Source organism: Raphanus sativus, chromosome 8, assembly GCF_000801105.2.
Source record: "Raphanus sativus cultivar WK10039 chromosome 8, ASM80110v3, whole genome shotgun sequence".
Taxonomy (NCBI): Eukaryota; Viridiplantae; Streptophyta; class Magnoliopsida; order Brassicales; family Brassicaceae; genus Raphanus; species Raphanus sativus.
The window spans coordinates 24,676,832-24,699,250 of record NC_079518.1 but is presented as its reverse complement, the minus strand read 5'-3'; the positions used below and the strand labels follow the sequence as shown (position 1 = coordinate 24,699,250).

The following is a 22,419-nucleotide window of genomic DNA, read 5'->3' as shown; positions in this document are numbered from 1 at the left end:
AATTCCTGAAAACTTTTTGAAGGAGCAGATTATTCTCATCTTAATGCCCCAAAAGTATACAACTAACTCCACCAACCATTTAAACATTCTCTTCTCTCCTTTTTTAAACAAAGATTGAGCACAATGTATAATTCTTGACTAATTGGTATGACTTATTTATATTCTCGGCTTAGTAAAAAAGAAATAAAATAAAAATACCAGTAAAAGAACAAACCGTATTTAATGAAGTTTAGTTTAGACAATAAATACATTTTTCAACAATAGAAAGAACATAAAATTGCAGATAATAGATGCATGAGTATATGAATATACTATTCTATGAACAACATTACTATAACTTTTTTTTGGAATAAATAGTTTAAGGAAATACCTTTTCTGAATTATGATTGGATTGTTACTAGAACTATAAATGGTAAATATTTTCAAATTTTCATAAAATATTAATCTAGTTGAGCTCATTTGTATTCTGTATAATGATAAGAATATAAACATACAATTTTTATCATAACTAATTAAACCATTCTAGTCTCTTTTTCTGAAAAATGTATCTTATATTTATTGATATTTAACTTCTTATTTGCATAACACTAGCTAACATGTTCAACGTGATGCAAAAATTTCAAATCAAAATATTATATTTGAAAAGAGAAAATAAACTAGGACTGTCAGTAGGTGTTCTCACTGCCCGCCAGCCCGTTTAGACCAACCATTTATTTTCTTTACTACTATTTTCCTAGTTTTTCAAATATTTTCTTGTGTAACTTGCATTACCTTAAAGTATTTATTGCACATGAAAAAACATGAGGATATTGTTGTTATTGGCACACAAACGACGTATTTAAGAGTTTAAACCACCACACACATTACTTTTTAACTTTCATTTTAACACAACACCAATGTTTAGAAAAAAATTTTAAACCCATCCCGTCAAATTCAAATGATTTAGTGTTAAAAATTACAAATCCATAATCAACTAGAACTCGGCATGGACCAAATTAGATTAAGAAACCAATGTAAATTACTCAAGTAAAATAAACATGTTGTAGGCGTTAAAAACATGTTCTAATCTGTTTGTCATAAGAAAATGGATGGGACATCCGTTGGTAATGAATACGTATCTTTTAACCCTAACAAGGATATGATCCATGTTGAAAATTGGGTTACGTTTAAGTTTTGTTTAATTTACAACACTTAAAACTATTAATTACAATGTTGAACTCACTTGAACCTTGTCTAATGATATTTCTAGTCTCAGCTAAACATATAATAATCAACTTCAATCCATTTTGATGAGAATTTAGAAATCTCATCTTGTTTTTTTAGAGAAAAGAGCAAACAAATTTAATCTCCTATGATTTTTGGTTTGAACAATTGATGTACATGTCTTTTAGAAAATAGCTGGGGTCTTATTGGACTAAGGATTTGAGAGGATTTTTTTTCTCTCTAAGTGGAGGAGGTGCCGTGAAGATCTAGGAGTGTGTTTCATCTTATTGTATTTAGCATTAATAAATTCTATATGAAATCCAAGTTTATTAGATTAGTCATTTGTATACTTTCTCATAAATTCCAGCTTACTGGAAAATATGGTTTTTGGCAATAAAATCTATCAAAAGAGATTTGGTGGAGTTTAAATGATATTTTATAGTGAAAAACTAATGAATCAAAATATCAATTCCTATGAAGATATTTGAAACTTAAAAAGTAAAAAACAATTATTTGACATTTTAGAAAGTAACCAAACTGTTTGAAATGAAAAATATAAAGAATTCTTTGAAAATTAATTTTTAAAACTTTTTATATATTTTATATATTATTAATTCAAATATTTAAAATTTTATTAGTTTTTTCAAAAACTCTACATTTCGAGAAACCTTTAAAAACTTGAAACAAACATGTGAAGATCCTACGCTCAATCCACTCCTTAGACTCAACCGCTTAACTACTTTGTTGTTAGAATTGGATTCAAGCACATGCAAGATAAGATAAACAATAAAAGAAAAGACACAATCTTGTTTGTCCGGTGTTCACCTCTCTCCTCCAAATTGGAGAAGAAGCTATACTCACCGGGGCTGGACTTAGCCAGCAATCCACTAGAACAGATCAAACTTGATCTCTTGATCTCTCTACAATGATGCTTTCTCGCGATCTGTTACAACTCTCGTCACACTAAACTAAAATGAATAAATCAAATATTTAACAAGTATCGAAATTCAATTGTATTGTTACATAATCTAGTTTACTATTTGCGAAATTTGATTTGTTAAGACATATACATACGAAAACTCTATGTATAGGACATCTACTCTATTAAAATAGAATCCTAATTTTTATCTACTTAAAATATGTTGTCATTAAAGTTTGGACCTATTCAAATCTCACTAGAAAACTAAAAGATCCCTTATAATTCTGTTACATTATATATCCTGTTTAATCATTGTATTCCTTCTAATATAATAATCAAAATTAACCGGTAGGGAATATTCATCAATTATCCAAATATTTACAAAACAACATAATAATATATTAATTTAGTGTTATATTCCTACGCTTAATCTGCTAGCCAAGTGTAATATTTAACTTTTAAGCCTAATCCAAAATTTTATTAGTATTAAATATAACTGATGCCAAATCAAAACAAATCCTGTCGTGGAACTAAACCAACAACATTGACCCAAAATTCTGCCCAAAAATAAATCTGACCATATAAAATTTAACAGTTAATAAAAATTATGAAAATGTGACATCCACATATTTAGAAAAATTTATGTAACATTGTATTAATAATGAAAATTAAATAAAATTAAGTTTTACTGAATTCTTTAAAATTATCCGCTATCGTGGACTAAACATATTTCACTTCAATCTTGTGAAGTTATAAATTAAAACTTGAATGCCGGAAATTTGCAGTCTATTGTGTACTTATCTATACTATTAAAGTACAAGCATGTTTTGGATTTTTATTTTTTTATCCCTACCGAATAATCTTTCCTTTGTATTCATTAAGGGTATTCTGGATATTCTGCGTCAGTTTCTTCTTAATTATTTTTTGGTTTGTCATTAATCACCGGTTTCCTAATTTAATTTCGGCCTGCGATTATTTCTTTGTTTGATACTGCATCGATTATTTCCATGTTTGATACTGTTATTAACCACCGGTTTTCTAATTCTAAAATTATTAATTTTGACAATAATCATTATCATTTAGAACGATTTTGAAAAATATAAATATATTTTAAACAAATTTTCAACTTATGATCACCGAATTTGTCTTATCATTAGAAAAAATCACAATATTAAAAATACCGGATTACAAACCGGTAATTCGTTCAACCGCAGGTTCGAGTCGGGTTTCAAAACACCGATCAAAACTATAAAACTGTTATATTGATTTATATTTAAAATATCTAATTCAAAATTAAAAACCTAAAAATACATGTACAATATAGTTTTAACCGAACATAAACCCGGATATAAAACACATATATGAGACGGGTTATATAAATGCATATACAAGACGGATTATATAAATGTGATTATATAAAATTTTCACCAAACATAAACCCGCGCTTTGAAAGCGCGGGTCAAAATCTAGTCAATACTATTAAAATAGAAGAACTTTTTATATACTTGCAAGTAGTCTATGTTGGATCATTTTATTTATTTAACTTCTTATTTTTTCTCTTGCAGCTAACTTAATTATTATTAAATATATATCATATTCAATCTATTATTTTAATATTTTTAAAATAAGATATCTAAAAGTATATTCTCAAGTATTTTTTATAAGATTTTATTTTAATAATATGTTTTAATATCTTTTTATTTAAGATGTAAATATAAATTTCTTTTTAATATTTACTTTTAAATAATAAAATTCGTAACTAATATTAAATAAATTTATTAACGAATATTAATTCATTTTCATTATAGAACAATAAATAAAATTCCTATAATATTTATATTCATAACTAAATTAATACATCAACTAATAAATATAAAGTAACTTAATCCATATTAATTATTTTATAAATCATAAAATTAAAGAATAACATATATTCATGAATTTTACCACATACTTCAACGTATTAAAACAAAATAGTAAAGTAAGGTGTATAAAATAATAAATAATTATATATTTAAATTAGAATATTAACAATAATTCAATATAGTATGATACGGGTTGAATGAAATATAGTTAATTTATTAAATAATAAAATAAATTTTGACCAATATAAAAATTAAAAATAAATTTGTACTATAATTTAAAGTTTTAAAATATAAGTAAAATTAATACGGACGGGTTATATAAATTAATTATCTTATTTTCATAAAATAATATTTATTAATTTTAATTTAATTTAATATCTATAATTTAAAACAATTTTTAATAAAAATACATGTATGAAATTTCTAATTTTCAATAAATAAAGTTTTGAATAAAAACTGATCCCATAGACCCTGGTTGGATAAACAAAAGTATAAATATATTAATTTACAAATTCTAAACACATAATTTTGTAAGTACCAAATTTTGGTTTTTATAAATAAATTAAAAAATAAGTCTTTCGTTTTTCAGCATCTATACTGCTAAAACATAATCAATTTTTATCTCTTTACAAATAATCTTACATTTAACTAAATTTCCTATTATTTTTACTTATACATAAACTAATTATTATTAAATATATATCATACCTAAAATAAAAAACTAAATATACATTTTTCTCACTAACATTCCTCTTCATCTATACAATAATTATGTTTAGAAGATATCTCGATTGTAAACATTTGTCTTTATATGGACTTCATTGATATACGCATATTGTTCTAAAATTCAAATATTTGAGGTAACATGATTTTTGTGTTCACAAAAAAGAAAGGTAACATGACTTTTAAATATTATTTGAATCTTTTGCTATATGAAATGCCAAGTACAAACAATGATGATGTATTCTTACAAATTTATATACAAAACATTTTAATTTTCAACACTTCTTATAAAGAATATAGTCAAAATGTTTAATTAAGTACTTTAAATTCTTTGTATTTATGAAGTATTTTTAAATTAAAATAACATTAGAATATAACAAAAATATCTCAAACAAATCTTTTGTCACTAACGATTTTGAGTATATACCTTTACATTTTCCATTAGTTGCTTAATATTTATCTTTTTGCATCACTTAATATTTAACTAAAACACTTACAATATAATTTATCTAAAACACTTACAATGTCGGGTTCTTAATATTATTATTCAGATTAAATAGAAAACCAAAATAATTAAACCTAAACCAAACTCATATTCATAAATTACTGAACGGTTTATATACTTCTTGAACCAGAAAACGAAAACCATAATCGAACTGAAACCGAAATCCAAAAAGAAAAACAACCTAAAACTAAAACCGAACATCATATTTAAACATATTGATGAATAAAAAGATGGGTCAATAAATCGCGATCAAAATCTAGTTGCGAAATTAGAAAAAGAAAAATTATTATTTATTCAAAATGTTTATTAGGACCATTTAAATTAAATGACAGCATTTGTCAATACCTAAAAAATAATTCCATAGATATTTTTATTTCTCTGAAGACCTCACGAAACCTGAATAAATAACGAAATTGGCCGGTCGAAGATCAATTTCCCCTCAGAAAAATCTGGTGAGTTCATCTTTTTCCATTTGTCGATTGTTATGTCCTTTCACAACATGAGGATTAGGTTTCAGTCTGAAAGAGCATTTTGTTTTTGGTTTTCTAGGGTTTTGATATTTTTAGGGTTTCCGCAGGAACAGAGAGTTAGGGTTTTTACTGAAACTAGAGGTTCTGTAACATCTTATCGAGTATAAAACTGTTAGTTGTTGTTGCGTGCATAGAGGGAATTGTGGGTCACAGTGAAAGAAATGATCTTTTATTTAGAACAAATGGATCCGACAAAGACATTTTTTGTCTTTCTTACATATGCTTGTTTGAGTGTAGGTGCGTGTCAACATCGTCAATGGGTGCTCCTAAGCATAAATGGAGTCAAGAAGAAGAGTCAGCTCTAAGATCTGCCATTGTCAAGCACGGCCCTGGTAAATGGCGCACAATCCTCAAAGACCCTGACTTTAGTCGAGTCTTGTACCTTCGTTCCAATGTAGACCTTAAGGTCCATTCATCACTCCTTCTTGATCCTTTCTCTCAACTCTATAATGATGCATCCGTGTTCTGTTTGTGATTATTAAGTTCGTTTGTTAAATCTGATTCAGATTTGTTGTATTGAGACAGGATAAATGGAGAAACATTAGTGTCATGGGGTATGGATCCGGATCCGGATCGCGTTCAAAGTCTAGTGTTGCTGTTAAAAAGACACATGGCTCATTGCCAAGTGATGAAGAAATCTTAAAAATGGTGGATTCTAAGAACTTTTCCACCACCGGCTCCTCTGCACTGCAAGTTCCTTCTCCAAGGACTCCTAATTGGTCAGAAACATCATCTAATTAATCTCTGTTTCTTTCATTTAAAGAGGATATGCTTCTGTTGCATCTTATTGATAATATGGCTTTTATATTTTGATGAGGGTTAAAGTGTGCAAAGTCACACTCTGATTGTTACAGACTGTTTTTGTAACTTTTCTAAAAACATTGCAGGCTGGATAGCCTTATAAATGAAGCAATATCTAACATGAAAGAAGGTGGCTCTAGCAAAACAGCAATTGGTAACTACATCCAGGTACTCAGTTTTTAGTTCTTTTACTTCCCTCTTACACTTTATGTATTTGTCAATCTGATGATTCTCAGTGGATTGATATAGGAACGATATGAGGTACCGCCGAACTTCAAAACGTTGCTGTCTTCCAAGCTAAAGTACTTGTCAGCTTGTGGTACTGGTAAGCTTATCAAGGTAAGAGTTATATCATGTGCATATTAGTCTTTACGCAATCCATTTGGCTTCATGGTTGTGTTGATCAGGATTTTCTCTCTTTTACAGGTTAAACGCAAGTATAGTATTCCAAACTCCACTGCTTTGTCTTCCCACAAGAAAAGACATTTGGGGACGTTGTCTGATAAGAAGAGTATTCCTTCTCTGTCATCACCTGAAACAGACAGAGATGAAATGAGTGTTCAGACAAAGTCGGAGGATGATGCTGAGTTAGCCAGAATGATGATTGTGGACATACATGAGGCGGCAGAAATTGCAGCACAGGCGGTTGCGGAGGCAGAAGCTGCTATGGTAGAGGCTGATGAAGCTGCAAAGCAAGCAGATGTAGCAGAAGCTGAAGCAGAAGCAGCTCAAGCTTTCGCCCAAGAAGTTTCAAAGACCCTGAAAGGCATAGACAACTGCAGCAGATGATCCATCCTTGAGGTGACAGAGAGAAGGGTAGAAGTAGTGTTTGTGTGTTGATGAATCTCTAGTTGGGAACCTATGTCTATTACTTTTGTTTACTTGTTCCCTTAACAGCGTTATATCCTTTTGTTTAGATATGTCAACTTTGAAAAGTTTTAGTGAAGTTTTAGGACTTTCTATGTACATATATGCCTGAGCTTGACTAAACTAAACGCTGATGCACATTACAGCCAAAGCTCAAAACCACAGAAACACAAGCTCATTGTATTAATATCGTTTCTTACCACCAGAGAGTAAATGGACTTTACTCAAAACCAAAAGAACACAACATCAGATTCTAAAGCCATTGTATTGTTCACACTTCACTTTACAGCCAAAATATGTTTTTAAAACTCCAGGAACAGAAATTGCTACACTCTTACTTTGGGCAACCAACGCAACACGGAGTACAAATAGTTCTCTGCTCATTCCATAGTTTGGGACTATGCCGGAGGATTTGGGTACACTTTAGGTTTAGGCTTCACTTCGATTTCATTAACATTCCGAACAAAGATTGCGTCAGGTTCATGCCTACAAAAGAAGGAGTTCAATCAAAAATCAAAACAATAATGTGAATGTATGCATGTTTTCTATATGCCGGATGAGATCTGATTGCATTATAGAGAATGAGATTACTTACGGTTTGTCTCCCTCTTCAAACGTATAACTAGAAGCAACAGCCAGTAATCCACCATCTCGGCTGAATGACAGTGCCGCAATACTCGTTGGATACTTAGAATACTGCACAAAAAACACCAAAATGTAATGATGTGTCTCACTTAGCAAAAAAAACAATTGAGCGAAATATTAATATCAAAAGTTGTTATCATTGCTAAACCTGATATAGCCTCTTCTTGTTGTTACCATCCCAAACGTTGACGAAACCATCACAACCTCCGGTAGCAAAAGTTCCATAACTACAGTTTCAAAACCATTACGCTATTAGAAGCGACAGAGTAGCTGTACTGTGACCCATAACTTAAAAGTTCCATATAACTTGTGGACCCAATAACAAACATCTTCGGTGTTGCTAAGTAAAATTTGCCATATACAACACTCTGAAATTACACATTTATTTCTGTGAAACGTTAGTTAAGACTAGAGGCAACCACCGTGTATATGAAAGGAGACAATCAGATTCCTTCTAAGATAAACACTTACATCGGATGGAAGGCAATCGCATTTACAGGGTAGACAATGTCCCTTCCATCCTCGGATTTCCGGTGACATTTGAAAGCATATCTGAAAAGTGGTTGAAATATAAAAAAAGAGATTAAACTTCGTCATATCAAGAGGTAACAGGAAGAGCTTTATGAACATACTTTTTAGCTTGAGCAGCCTCTGATAGATCGAAAAACTCCATTGAAACCCTCCCTTCAACAGAGCTAAGTGCATACCCTGCAGAGTATTAATAAAATCATAACCGTGGAAGAGGAAACAGAGGCTACTTGGAACACGAAGATAACAACTTTTAACTGTTGGAAAAGCAACATGTGAGCCATTTAAACCTGTTCCATTGGGATAACAACGCACACATCTGGTCTGGTACTTAAGTGAGGACTCCCTTCTCTGCTCAGGCTGGGCCATATTCCTCAGGTCATAAATATTGACATGTCTTCCTGCTGTCGCCACAACCAAATGATTTCCAACGAGAGAAAGAGAGTTAACACGCTCAGGTTGCTTATATGTTCCAATCTGTGAACGCTCCGGGCCACTCGCAGCTCTTGGGTCCCAACATTTAATCGTTCTATCCCAGCTTCCAGTGATCACTTGCCCTACAACGTCACAAAAAAAAACATAGTGTTCATGTAATAACAGAAGCACCAAAAATGCTAAAAGCCCTTAATACAAAGGCAATATATAAAGACACTATTAACACATTTCATCTATGTTAAATGAACATGATGACTATATCTAGATATCTTAGAAGATCAATAGAAGTTTACCAACCTGCAGCATAAGAATACTCAACACAACGAACCGGTTCATCATGCATTCCCAGAATGTCCTCTTTGCCAGCATTAAAGTCAATTCTGATGCACAACAAACAGCAGAGAAACAATCAAGATTGAAACTTTATACACATCTACTTCACTTTGAGAACATACCGTCTGACTTTATGATCGGCGCAGGCACTGAACCCAGAAGACTCGTCATGGAAGCAGCAATCGAGCACCGCTCCTCCATGCTTGAACTCTCCTCTCATCGAATCGGCGTTCGCATCATACAATCTCACACTCTTCGAACCCCAAATCACAGATCAAAATCATCAGATTAAGACAGATCAGAGTAAAACCAATGTAGTAGTAGATTCTAACCTTATCCCATGAAGAGACTAGTAGATGGTCGCTGCTATTGGAGAACCGGAGATTAGAGATTCCATCGGACGGTGGATTCGAGAGCTCGCGGCCTATGGATGGTACAAGAGTCATCGTGAAGAAACACTAATGATTTTTTAGGGTTTATCGTGGAAGAGAGAGAGAGAGGGGGAAGTTGAAGTAGGTTTGAGAGAAAAGGAGCGTTTGAATTTCAAATTTTATTCCTACGAAGAAGAGGATCGGATCTGTGTTGTATGAAGTATCAGTAAAATGCAGTTTTTTTTTCTTTGCTAAGTTAAACTGGGTCGTAAACTGTCTTGTAATGGGCCAACAATTAGGCGCATATTTTCAACCTTGAGCGAAGAATAGTAGACGTTAGAGGCAAAATATGGGCCTAATTGTTGGCCCATTATAAGACAGTTTACGACCCAGTTAACTAAGCACAGGAACAAAACAGACGGCAACACGTGCATGAACGGAAACGACAAGACATCTTAGCATTAAAAAAACGTCAACAAGTCTAACTTAAAAAGGAAAATGAAAAAAATCAGTGATTCGTTACATTACAACATTTGTTATTATCATATGTACACAACCCAAAGAACCATTAGGAGAAAAACTTTTGTATACAAAAAACTTAGCTTACTTACTTTAGAGGCATTACCTGCAAAACTTACATTTAAAAAAAAAACGTAGAACTACGAGAAGCAAGAGATAGCAAGGGGATAGAGAGAGAGACTGTGCTAATATTTTAATAAGTTTCATTTAGTTTTAAGTTAAACAAACTCCTCACATTCAATAAATTAAATAAAACAAAATAGATATGAGATTAATATGATAACAAATTGTTATAAACCGCAATACCAAAAAAATTTAACAGAATATTAAATTTAATTATCATTTATAGTTCAATATTTTCCATGCGCAAACCGCATGTCTCAATCTAATATTAAGACTAAATCATGACAAAAAATATTGATTAAGTTCAAAATAACGCTAGGCGCTAGTCGGACGATATCCCTGAGTCTAGCTCATAACAAAAAAATTGGGGAGTATGCAAAAATAAATTGGCGCCTAGTTTTTATGGATATATACTAGATAGTTTCGGTATAGCAGTAAAAATCCCGTTTCCTAGTGGTTAGCGGCCACTATCAGCTTCTGATACACCCAGTTCGAACCAGGGTAAGTGTCGGTTTTGATGTTTTTAAATTTAGAATATTAATGAGGATAAAATAGACATTTCAGAGTCTTCTTCTTCTTCTTGTCTCTCCGACCTGAACCCTAAAATTAACAGCTGCTTTTTTTTCGTTTTTATCATTGTTTGTTTCCGTTTTCTCTTGTATTTATATCTAGAATAGATAGATCTACTAGACAACCTTAGATTTTTAGGGATTTTTGCCAAAACTAACCTAAAACTTGATTTTAACCCCAAAGCTATACCCAAACTTGAATCAAATGCAAAACTAACCTAAAAGCCTTGTGGAATTACAGCCCAGCCCCTTGTGACCAAACAAAAAAACAGAAGTCATTTTTACGAATATAGCCCTAGTAAGTTGCCTCAGTCGTCTGAGATGTTGGAAGTCGTCTGGACGACTGAATTATTAGTCGTCTGAAACCAATTTATCTTAAAAATAAATTATAAATTTTGTAAAAAATATTCCGATGAATGAAAAATTAAAATTGTGTAATTATAAATAATTTTAAGTGATATAAATTAAGATATGATAAAATTAAATTGTTTCCAACATAGATGAGTGTAAGTAGTGAATTATGATATTCTTTGGTTTAGGGGTTTGGCAAACATATGTTGTAGTATTGTATGTATTCTTATGGTTAGATTTTGAAAAGTTGAAATGTTTTCAAAAATTAAATTTTCTGTGTATAGTAAACACTTTTCAAGTTTAATTTGATTTTATGAAATGTTTAATTAGATAATTAAGTTTAGGGGTTATGTTTAGGGTTTAGACGACTTATATTTCAGTCGTTTATGAATAATTTAAACCAGACGACTTACAAGTACGTCGTCCTAATATTCCTGCCTAAAATTTAAGAAAATTTTATTTTCCTGCTTAAATAATTTAAACCAGACAACTTACTTGTAAGTTTTCTGGACGACTTATATTTCAGTTGTTTGGTGAATAATTTAAATCAGACGACTTACAAGTAAGTCGTCCTAATATTTTCGCCTAAAATTTAAGAAATTTTTATTTTCCCGCTTAAATAATTTAAACCAGCCAACTTACTTGTAAGTCTTCTGGACGACTTACTTGTAAGTCGTCTATAAAGTCTTCTATTTTAGTTTCCCGCTAAAATTATTAAAGTCTCTTGGACGACTTACATTTCAGTCGTCTGAATCAAAAATATTTAACCTAATTGGATTTTTTGTCTCCCTATTTAAAGAAAAATTTACACATTCTCCCTCCTCCTCTCAAGTGTCTGCAACCTCTCCATAATCTCTTTGAACTTATAAACACCAAACTTTATATCAATTTATTGTTTTTGTCTAATGTCTTTCTCACTAATTTATCTTGTTTTTGCAGGTTTTTCATCACATGGTTCTCATCTTCCACTCATTTAAAAGTATATCTATTAATTTTAGATATGTATTTTTGTATGGTTTATAAAGGTAGATTTATCTAATATTCCACTCATTTTCTCGGTCTTTAAGCCATTTGAACGTTTTTGGATTTGCAGATTTTTTAGATCTAGATTTAGATATGCTTTTTAGATCTGGAAGACTTCTGGGATGACTTACTTTTTTGTCGTCTCGCTAGACGACTTCCTGAAAGTCGTCTGGAAGAGGAAGTGATGTTTTCTTTCATATCTAATGGAGTCCAAACTTGTCTTTCTAGAGGAAGTGGTGTTTTTTTCATTTGGTAAATTTTGTTGCATAAAGTTCTCACCTTTTTCCCAAACTAAAACTCTCCAAACCCACTTTAATCTCTTTGACATAAAAACACCAAACTTTATATGAATTTTTTCAGTTGTCTCATGTTTTTCTAAATAATTCTTTTTTTGCAGGTTATTAAATAGATGGTTCTCATCTTCCATTTGAATATGTACATTGTCTGTTCTATAAAAGTATATATATATATATATATATATATATTTAATCTTCCACTTATATTCTGTGTTTTTTAAGCCATTGCATATTTTTTATATGCAGATTTTCAGATCTGGAAGACTTCTAGGACGACTTACCTGTTAGTCGTCTAAACTATAATGAGCTGGACGACTTACTTTTTAGTCGTCTGGACGACTGAAATATAAGTCGTCTAGACTTCCTGGAATCCTCTTACTAACATAGAAATTCGAAGATGTGATTTTGAGGTACATTTGTTATGGAAAGTCCCTTAATTCGCCAATAAAACCATACATGCACTGGGGTTTAACCCGATCTTAGATATCCACTATTCTGTGACAAGAAAGTTTTTTTCTTTTTTTGACATAATTTTGTGACAAGAAAGTTTAAATAATATTGCTAAAGCTTATGCTTATAAAGATTTAATAACGGTCTTTATTTTGTTATTATATACATGCGTGAACTTCGAGTCCCAAGATAGCAAGTCTCATTTTCCTTCTTCAAACTTTCTCTTTGTTTCTTTCTCCTTACCATCTTCTCGTACCCCTTTTCCTATAAAATATCACTAGGTGACCGGTTCGCACCCTATGCGAGCATTGTACAAATTCAAATTATGGACTAAATAGTACAAAGTTTTAGAAGTAACGGATTTTATAGGTAACCGGTCCGCACCCTGTGCGGATAGAGCTGGGTCTGCGAGTCGACCTGTCCTGCCCGCCCTGTCAACCCGCGGATCACCTAGCTTTTTTGACTCATAATTTCGACCCGCATGATCCGCAATGAAAGATTAAAATACCCACACCCGCTCCACCTAGATTTGCGGGTAATCCACGGGACCCGCAAATTAAATTTTAATAAAATAATTATTCTAATTATATTTTAATAATATTTTAATTATATTTAATTATATTTTAGTTATATATTAATTATTTTTGTAATAAAATAATAAAAACTATATATTTAATTTGCATAACGAAATCATTAAAGGAAAGATATTCTATTTGTATTGTCATAAAATAATATGCATATGATATGATTTTAACTGGCGCAAGTAATCAATATTACTAAGGTAAGCTAATAAAAACAAACAACTTATTTAGATACAAATCGTTAAATCGCATTAAGCAATGTAATCAATATGATAGCAAGAGTGAATAGTTTACCATATTGTAATAAGGAAACTTATTAATACATGTATTAAGTAATATTCTTGCGCAAGTAATATATAATAAGATTATTATTTAGTGTTACTTTCCTTTTTAGTGTTGTCGATGATTAAAATAAAAAAATAAAAAATTCTAAAAAATCAACCAATAAGATTAAGAGAATTCTTTTCAGAAGCTCTGTATGAGTGCCATCTGGCAAAGTGAATTTTCTTTTAATATATAGAGCGATCTTAATGTTGTAAGATCACTATTATTAGCCCATATAGTCCATTTTTAAAATATTTTCAATTAGTTAAATTTTTTATAATAAATTACACTTGTTGCATAATTTGAATCTCAAGAGCAAATGATAAACACTAAACACTATACCCTAAACCCTTGGACAAAGCTTAAACCCTTGGGTAAAAATCCAAACACTAAACCCTAAATTCTTGGATATACCCTAAACCCTTGAGTAAATCCTAAACACTAAACTGTAAATCCTTGGGTATACCCAAAACACTAAATATCTCTCTCTCTCTCTCTCTCTCTCTCTCTCTCTCTCTCTCTTCTCTCTCTCTCTCTCTCTCTCTCTCTCTCTCTCTCTCTCTCTCTCTCTCTCTCTCTCTCTCTCTCTCTCTCTCTCTCTCTCTCTCTCTCTCTCTCTCTCTCTCTCTCTCTCTCTCTCTCTCTCTCTCATCGTAAACCTTTTTTTGGAAAAATATAAAAATGTAAACATTCTTTTAATTCACCGATTATTTTTAACTACCACAATTTTGATTATATAGGAATGTTTCCTAGTTTAATATTTTATCATGATTTTTCTTGGGTGAATTACCAACTAATCATAGTTTGTCAATTAATGTACAGCTTTTTTTAAGATAATAAATAAAATAATAATAATTTTTGTTAAGTTTTTAAAATAAATGAAAAATATTAGTAGCTGCCGAAAGATGATTTTTTAAAAAAATATTTTTAAAACCGTCACAAAAGTGTAAATCATAAACACTAAACACTATACCCTAAACCCTTGGACAAAGCTTAAACCCTTGGGTAAAAATCCAAACACTAAACTCTAAATTCTTGGATATACCCTAAACTCTTGGATAAATCCTAAACACTAAACTCTAAACCCTTGGGTATACCCAATACTCTCTCTCTCTCTCTCTCTCTCTCTCTCTCTCTCTCTCTCTCTCTCTCTCTCTCTCTCTCTCTCTCTCTCTCTCTCTCTCTCTCTCTCCCTCCCCTCAATCGTAAACCTTTTTTTTTGAAAAATATAAAAATGTAATTCTTTTAATTCACTGATTATCTTTTAACTACCACAATTTTGATTTATATGGAAATGTTTCCTAGTTAATATTTTATCATGAATTTTTCTTGGGTGAATTACCAACTAATCATAGTTTGCCAATTAATGTACGGTTTTTTTTTAAAGACAATAAATAAAATAATAATAATATGTGTTAAGTTTTTAAAATAAATGAAAAATATTAGTAGCTGCCAAAAGATGAATTAATTTTTAACAATTTTAAAACCGTCACAAAAGAGTAAATCATAAACCAATGAGAAATATTACTTAAAGCTTCCATAAACATAGTTGTGGCAGGATGAATTAATATTTGTTTGTATTTATATACATATATATTATTAATTTATAACTTTAGTGAGATCATATATTCACATAAGATTTTCTAATATAATATCGATTTGTATCATATTTGAATTGTTTCAATTTGAAACCAATTTTTTAATTAATTTATCATGTTTATCAATTTACATGAAATTCATTAAGTTTTTACTGTATTTAAGTAAGTATACGATAGAAAAAGGATAAATCTTAAGTAATTACTATATAAGATATCCCCTATATATTAATTCTGGAGCATTGCAACATTGTTTGGTAGCCACGTGTCATCATGAGAATTATTCTCAGGATTGTTAGAGAAATAAGTTGGTCCATCTACACATATATTATAGTTTTTATTAAATAACTATTAAATTAATTATTAATATACAAAATAATATTCTCTATTCTTTTCTTAAATAAAAGCTACGAAACTTCCTAATATAATTGACATATATATCACCATTAATGATTATGAATAATAAAGATTTGATAATAATTTTTTATCCTTTATACTTTTCGTTTAATTTTATTTGTTAAAATAAATTAAACAATCACATTAAGCATATAATAAAAAAATTATATTTTTTCTTATATGTTGTATTTCAAATTTTTTAAAACGACTATAAATTACTAAAAATGATACAAGCCTCACATTGAAAATTTTGTGATCAATTGTAACTTTGTTTCAGTTCAGCCCATCGTTTTAATGGGCTTTGAACCTTTTTTAATGATTAACTAAATAAATCACGTACATAATAGAAAGTGTTTTGGTTTAAAAATTGTTGCATACCCAAAATCAGTATGAACCATCTTCACTTTCATTTAAAATTTGGTTACAATAAAAATATATGATTGAGAAAAAAATCCGAATCCAAATAACCGAACCAAATCCAATCCAGAAAATAGTATAGAACTTTAATCAAATTGGTTAGATATCTGAACATGTTTAAAATTTTGGTATCTAAAAAACCAGAACCGAACCGGATCCGGACCAAATATTTTGGGTATCCGAGTATATTCGAACCAAATTTGTATACTTAAATATATTATTTAAAAAAAAAATTAATATCTAAAAGAAATATACAAAATACTTAAGATGCTTTTAAATTGTCCAGAAATACTTAGAAATATATAAAAATAGTAAAAATTATATATTTAAAATAACTAAACATTACTCAAAATACCAAAATACTGAAAATATATATTCATTTTCTATCCAAATATTTAAGTTAAACCAATTTTTATGTTAAGTTTAAGTATTTTGGTATACATTATTCAAATTTATATGTAACATATTTTTTTTTGTGTTTTGATAAATTTAAAGTATATATGAACTTTAAGTTTTAAAAAAAAATTAAATGGGTTATCTGAATTTAAGCCCAAACCGAACATATAAAGATTCGAACCAAATTTGCAAAGATCCAAACCGAATCTAACCAAACCAAATGATACCTACCCACATGCCATCCCTAACCAAATGTAAAAAAAAATTATTGATAACAAAAAAATGTATTATTTATATAGATACAACATATTTAAAAAAAGTTTGCCCCGCGCAAGGCGCGGGTTATCATCTAGTAAGAAAATTAAAATGAAAGTGTTCCATTCGCCGTACAAAGATAATATGACGAGGCATCTTTTTGTTACAAGTACAACCTGCCACAAGGCCCACAACTATGTTTATGGAAGCATTAAGTATTCAGCATCTAAATTATCTTTCATTAGGTGCGTATACTCCGTGCAACCGCGGGGTCGTTGAAAGAATTAATGCTTTATATAAATATTTTGGAGATGTGTTGTGAAAAATATAAATTAAACATCTATCTTAAAATGTATAGTAAAATAAATATACAATATAAGATAAAAAATAAATAATAAGTATATATACGATATAAGAAATAAAAAAATTACATTAAACATCCATCTGAAAATATATAGTAAAATAAATAATAAGTGAATATACAATATAAAAATATAAATATTACATTAAACATCAATCGTAATATTATCATTTGATATAAAAAAAAAGATAGAATAAATAAATATACATTATAAAAAACTTATTAAAAAGTAAATATACAATATAAGAATTGGATAAACTAAATTAAACATATATTTGTAAATATATAGTAAAATAAATAATAACTGGAAATGCAATATAAAATAGAAATATTACATTAAACATCTATCATAATATTACAATTTGATATAAAAGCAAGAAATTTTTCTGACAAAAATAGATATAAAAGCTAGAAAATTATAATAAATATATATACAATATAAGAAAAACTAGATAATAAGTAAATATACAATATAAGTAATAAAAAAACTGCAATACACATATATCTGGAAAATTTTATGGTTTTTATTTTTTTTGTTAAGGAAATATGCATGAATATACAATATGTGTAGTTATATATGTTTTGATATATGTTATTCTTTGTGCCATTATTTTCTATTTCCAGAAAAATATAAGCACTAATATCACTTAGAATAAACACACGAACAACAACATAAAAAACCATACATTTTTGTGCCATTATCTTTTATTTCCAGAAAAAATGGTTAAGCACTAATATCACTTAGATTAAACACACGAAGAGCAACAAAATTTAAACATCGCAAGATATGATCACATCAACATTACCATTCAATAATTTTAACCTAAAAATATGAAAAATTTATGTTATGCATACCATACCATGAATACAAAGCACTCATGTATACAGATAATCATACCATTCAAAATACAACATCCAAAAGAATAGTTATATACTTCTTCCGTGTTACTTTAGGTGATCTTTTAAAAAACTCCTTTTTTTCATTTTAAGTGATATTTTAAGTTTTTATGTAAAATTAAATGTAAATTGATGTTTTTATATATATTATGCAATATGATTTTTATTGCTTGAATTAACTGTAATTATTGTCTTTTTTAGAAAAACTAGAAAGATTAAATAAAAAAAATTGTAATCAGTCGATGTATAAATACCTTTAAACGATTTATTATGGTTCGGAAGAAGTGGTTAACATTGGAAAAACAAAATAGGCCTCGCGCATAGCGTGGAAATAAACCCCTAGTCTATACTAATAAAAGGGACCATTCGAGGTTTCAGTGAGCGTCCACATCAGCGGAAAAAATTCCCTCAAAAGATGCCACATGACATTATTATTAAAAAATGAAAAATAAATAAAAAGTAAATATATGATATAATAAAAATAAATAATAAGTATATACAGTATAAAAATAGAAAAATTACATTAAACATCTATCTGAAAATTTATAATAAAATAAATAATAAGTAAATATACAATAAAAATAGAAATATTACATTAAACATTATCGTTATATTATAATTTGATATAAAAGCAAAATAATTAGAATAAAGAATTATACAATATAAGAAGAAATAAATAATAAGTAAATATACAATATAAGATGTTATTGAAAAATACAATATAAGAAATAGAAAAAGAACTTTAAACATCTATCTGAAAATTATATAGATTTACATTTTATTATTTCTAAATATATTTATCTGTAAATAGAGAATATAATAAAAACAATCACAGAGTATAAGAAATAGAAACATTACATTCAACATATATCATAATATTATTATTTGATATAAAACAAGAAAATACAATAAGGGGGTGCATTCAACTAAGGGTTTGAAGTGATTTGTATTAAAATGACAAATCCACTTTTATTCAAACGTGGATTTAAAAAAACACTTTAAAATCCAGTGTTATTGAACTTGACATTTTATAAAACACCCTGAAATCCACTGTTATTGAACAAAATTTAAGTTGGAGATTTTATAGTTATTTAAGTATTTCTAGAGTGTTTGAGGGGAGTTCTTTAGTTATAAAAATAAAAATACAAATCTCATTGTTTTAGATGAGATTTCAGAGTGTTTTAACAAAAATCACACCAAATCATCTAATTCTCCTGCAATCATCTAAAAACTCATTAAAAATCAAACCACTTCAAATTTTAGATTCAATACACTCCCCAAAGTAAATATAAAGTAAATATACAATTAAAAATGAAAAAATAAATTAAACATCTACCTAAATTATTAATAGTAAAATAAACAATAAGTAAATATAGAATATAAGAATAATAAAAATATTACATTAAATATATATCATAATATTAGAATAAAAATAAATAATAATAAATATACAATATAAGAAATATGAAAACTACATTAAACATCTATCTAAAAATATATAGTAAAATAAATAATAAATGAATACACAATATAAAAATAGTAATATTACATTAAACATTTATCATCATATTACCATTTGATATAAAATAAAAAAATAGAATAAGTATACATTCAATATAAGAAAAAAATTTGAACAATCATATATACAGCTGCAATACAAAAATTATAATTAAAACTATATACATGGATTTATATTTATTTTAAAAATATTATGATGTAGAATATTTTGGATAACATAATATAGAATATTTTAGATAATGATGATTATCGCCGTTGCATAAATTTTAACAATGATTATCGTAGTTATTTATTAAGGGTAATATGAAGACTTTAAACACTCTAATATTTAATGTGAGAGTAAAAAAAATCATTTTACAAATAGTATTATAAATAGATCTGAATTTGTTACAATGAGTGATTTTGATTATCCTAATAAATATATTTTAAAATATCTATCATATGTGAGATATATATATTAAGAAAAGTACCTAAAATTATGGGAAACATGACAAGTAATCAAAATCACTTTTTAAATAATAATATAGATTGAGGTAATCCTTATCGTTTGTTGATAAGCATATATAGGTCGTTAGTCTTTATATAATTATTTTAAAAAATAATAAGAAATTTCAACCTTAAAATAAAATATTAAATTACTATAATAAATTAAATTATGACTCCTTAATCTACTATTTTTGTTTATAAACAATTTCAAAAACCTGATATTCACCAAATTTTCCATCATTTTAAATAATTCAATGATCCCATTCCAAACAAATAAAGTACACCTCTAATCATCACCAGCTACAAAATTCTATTTCAACTAATCAATCGAATACATCAAACATTTCAAAGTATGAATAAGAGATCAAGTAAATCATGAAGTGAAAAGTGTTTTCGGTTCATGCAAAATCACATGAAAAGAACTCAAAAGAAAAAAATCTATCCAACCATCATTCGGTTTATTATTTTTATTCCCACACAACTTCATATTTGGATTTATTTAGATTTTAAAAAACTTTATCATCAGATTGTTATTTAAAGTATTTGATCATAAATGACCTCAACGTTTAATACACAATGTTCATATAAAATAAAATAAAAAATCAATATTGTGTATGTCTTTGAAAGTTTCTCCATTGAGAAACACTATGAACTCCCTGGTTTCGTCCCCTAGAGTATGTTACTTTACCCCCTCCCATATTTAACACTGTATAGAACGATCCCATATTTATCCCTATATGAACGCTCCAAGTTTTATGTAGGGTAGTAAAACATGGGTAATCAAAGCTCTATCACTAGACCCGCCAATCTTAAAATCATTGGAAATTACCCCACTGACGTTTTCATACCTGACATGAAACTTGGATGGGATCGCGGAATGGAGGACCCCGAATCTTAAGTTCATGGGCAAATTACTACGATCCATCGACTTGAGCGTTCATATACGACAGAGGTAGAAAACATGAGATCCTTCTATACAGTGTTATATATGGGAGATGGTAAGGTAACATACTAGAGGGGACGAGACCAATAGTTCATAGTGTTTATGAATGGAGAATTTTTCATAGACCTAATATTCCCAATCCACCAGACATTTAAACCATGTTTAACACGTTGCCAACTCAATGCACTGATGGGAAATGTAATTTACAGCTTACAAAAACATCAACTCTTCCTTCAGTGCTTAGCGCAATTCATATATGAGTCCTACTCATATCATAACAGTGTGTATATATATGTGTATATATATATATCAGGTGTTGATTACTTAGGAAACTAGAGTCATGTATATTGCTTAAAAACATTATTTACGTAGGAGACTACTAGAGTCATATGCATTGCTTTAAAAATGTATGTTATAAATTAGTGTTAGAAAAACTCATCAAAAAATCAGAGTTAAAAAACATGTCATATACAATACAGTATACTTAGGCGACTGGAGTCATATGCACTGCTTGAATAGGATCTGATTTTGATTTTTTTTCTCTACGGAGTGGGTTTATATTATATCTCCTATAAATTCTCTCTTTATTTGTCATTTGCAAGTTAGAATCTGCAATACAAACGGTTAACTATTGTTTATTTATAACAATAAGTTGTTTGGAGAACTATAATAGACAAACCACAGCTAAAACTTTACAAAACTTATCAGACATATATATTTTAAGGAAAACTAATAAACTGATTTTAAGCAACTATTAAAAATAGTTATTATTAGTTTTACTATATATATAAATCACCTACATTAACCTGACATTACTCAACAAATTATATTGTTTACGATTAAAAAGAAGAAATTGCAACTTCTTAGCATTTGTGATAGTTAAAAATATTCGTCATGGGGATTCAAAAAAAGTCAAGCGTTTTCATGATCATAATTACAATTATGATTGTGTTTTCTACACATATATCTCATTCAGTCGATGTAATGTGCAAAGAAAATTGCATTCCGAATCGGTGCATGAAAGTAATAAAAAATCCTGATTTAACCACATGTAAAGAAGTTTGTGAGAAGTTTTGCAATGAACCGCATCACGTCCATACGGAGTTTGTCGTTCCAGGTGGCGGCGGTTATATTGCCAGACTTTATTGCAGTTACAGACCTGCCGATTGCTGATTCAAAATATGAATAGTTACT

At 28.9% G+C, this 22,419-nt stretch overlaps 2 protein-coding genes across 2 annotated transcripts; one reads left to right on the top strand and one right to left on the bottom strand.

The window, feature by feature from the left end:
* Positions 1-5,562: 5,562 nt before the first annotated feature.
* Positions 5,563-7,512, top strand: LOC108818847 (telomere repeat-binding factor 1). Its single transcript, XM_018591794.2, has 6 exons — positions 5,563-5,667; positions 5,983-6,151; positions 6,271-6,464; positions 6,633-6,714; positions 6,796-6,885; positions 6,973-7,512. The coding sequence occupies exons 2-6, from the start codon at positions 6,002-6,004 to the stop codon at positions 7,333-7,335; spliced, it is 879 nt and encodes a 292-aa protein (XP_018447296.1). The 5' UTR covers positions 5,563-5,667; positions 5,983-6,001; the 3' UTR covers positions 7,336-7,512.
* Positions 7,513-7,571: 59 nt separating this feature from the next.
* LOC108818846 (mitotic checkpoint protein BUB3.2) lies at positions 7,572-9,929 on the bottom strand. The gene is made up of 9 exons (XM_018591793.2): positions 9,687-9,929; positions 9,477-9,607; positions 9,319-9,401; positions 8,877-9,143; positions 8,691-8,766; positions 8,530-8,610; positions 8,207-8,285; positions 8,009-8,109; positions 7,572-7,899 (listed from the first exon to the last, which is right to left on the bottom strand). The coding sequence occupies exons 1-9, from the start codon at positions 9,798-9,800 to the stop codon at positions 7,812-7,814; spliced, it is 1,020 nt and encodes a 339-aa protein (XP_018447295.1). The 5' UTR covers positions 9,801-9,929; the 3' UTR covers positions 7,572-7,811.
* Positions 9,930-22,419: the final 12,490 nt, after the last annotated feature.

Coding starts and splice junctions, on each gene's coding strand:
- LOC108818847 (XM_018591794.2), top strand. CDS start 6,002: ATGGGTGCTCCTAAGCATAAATGGAGTCAAGAAGAAGAGTCAGCTCTA. Junction 6,152..6,270: donor GTTCCAATGTAGACCTTAAG/GTCCATTCATCA, acceptor GTATTGAGACAG/GATAAATGGAGAAACATTAG. Junction 6,886..6,972: donor GTACTGGTAAGCTTATCAAG/GTAAGAGTTATA, acceptor TCTCTTTTACAG/GTTAAACGCAAGTATAGTAT.
- LOC108818846 (XM_018591793.2), bottom strand. CDS start 9,800: ATGACTCTTGTACCATCCATAGGCCGCGAGCTCTCGAATCCACCGTCC. Junction 9,608..9,686: donor TAGTCTCTTCATGGGATAAG/GTTAGAATCTAC, acceptor TGGGGTTCGAAG/AGTGTGAGATTGTATGATGC. Junction 8,110..8,206: donor ACAAGAAGAGGCTATATCAG/GTTTAGCAATGA, acceptor TTTTTTGTGCAG/TATTCTAAGTATCCAACGAG.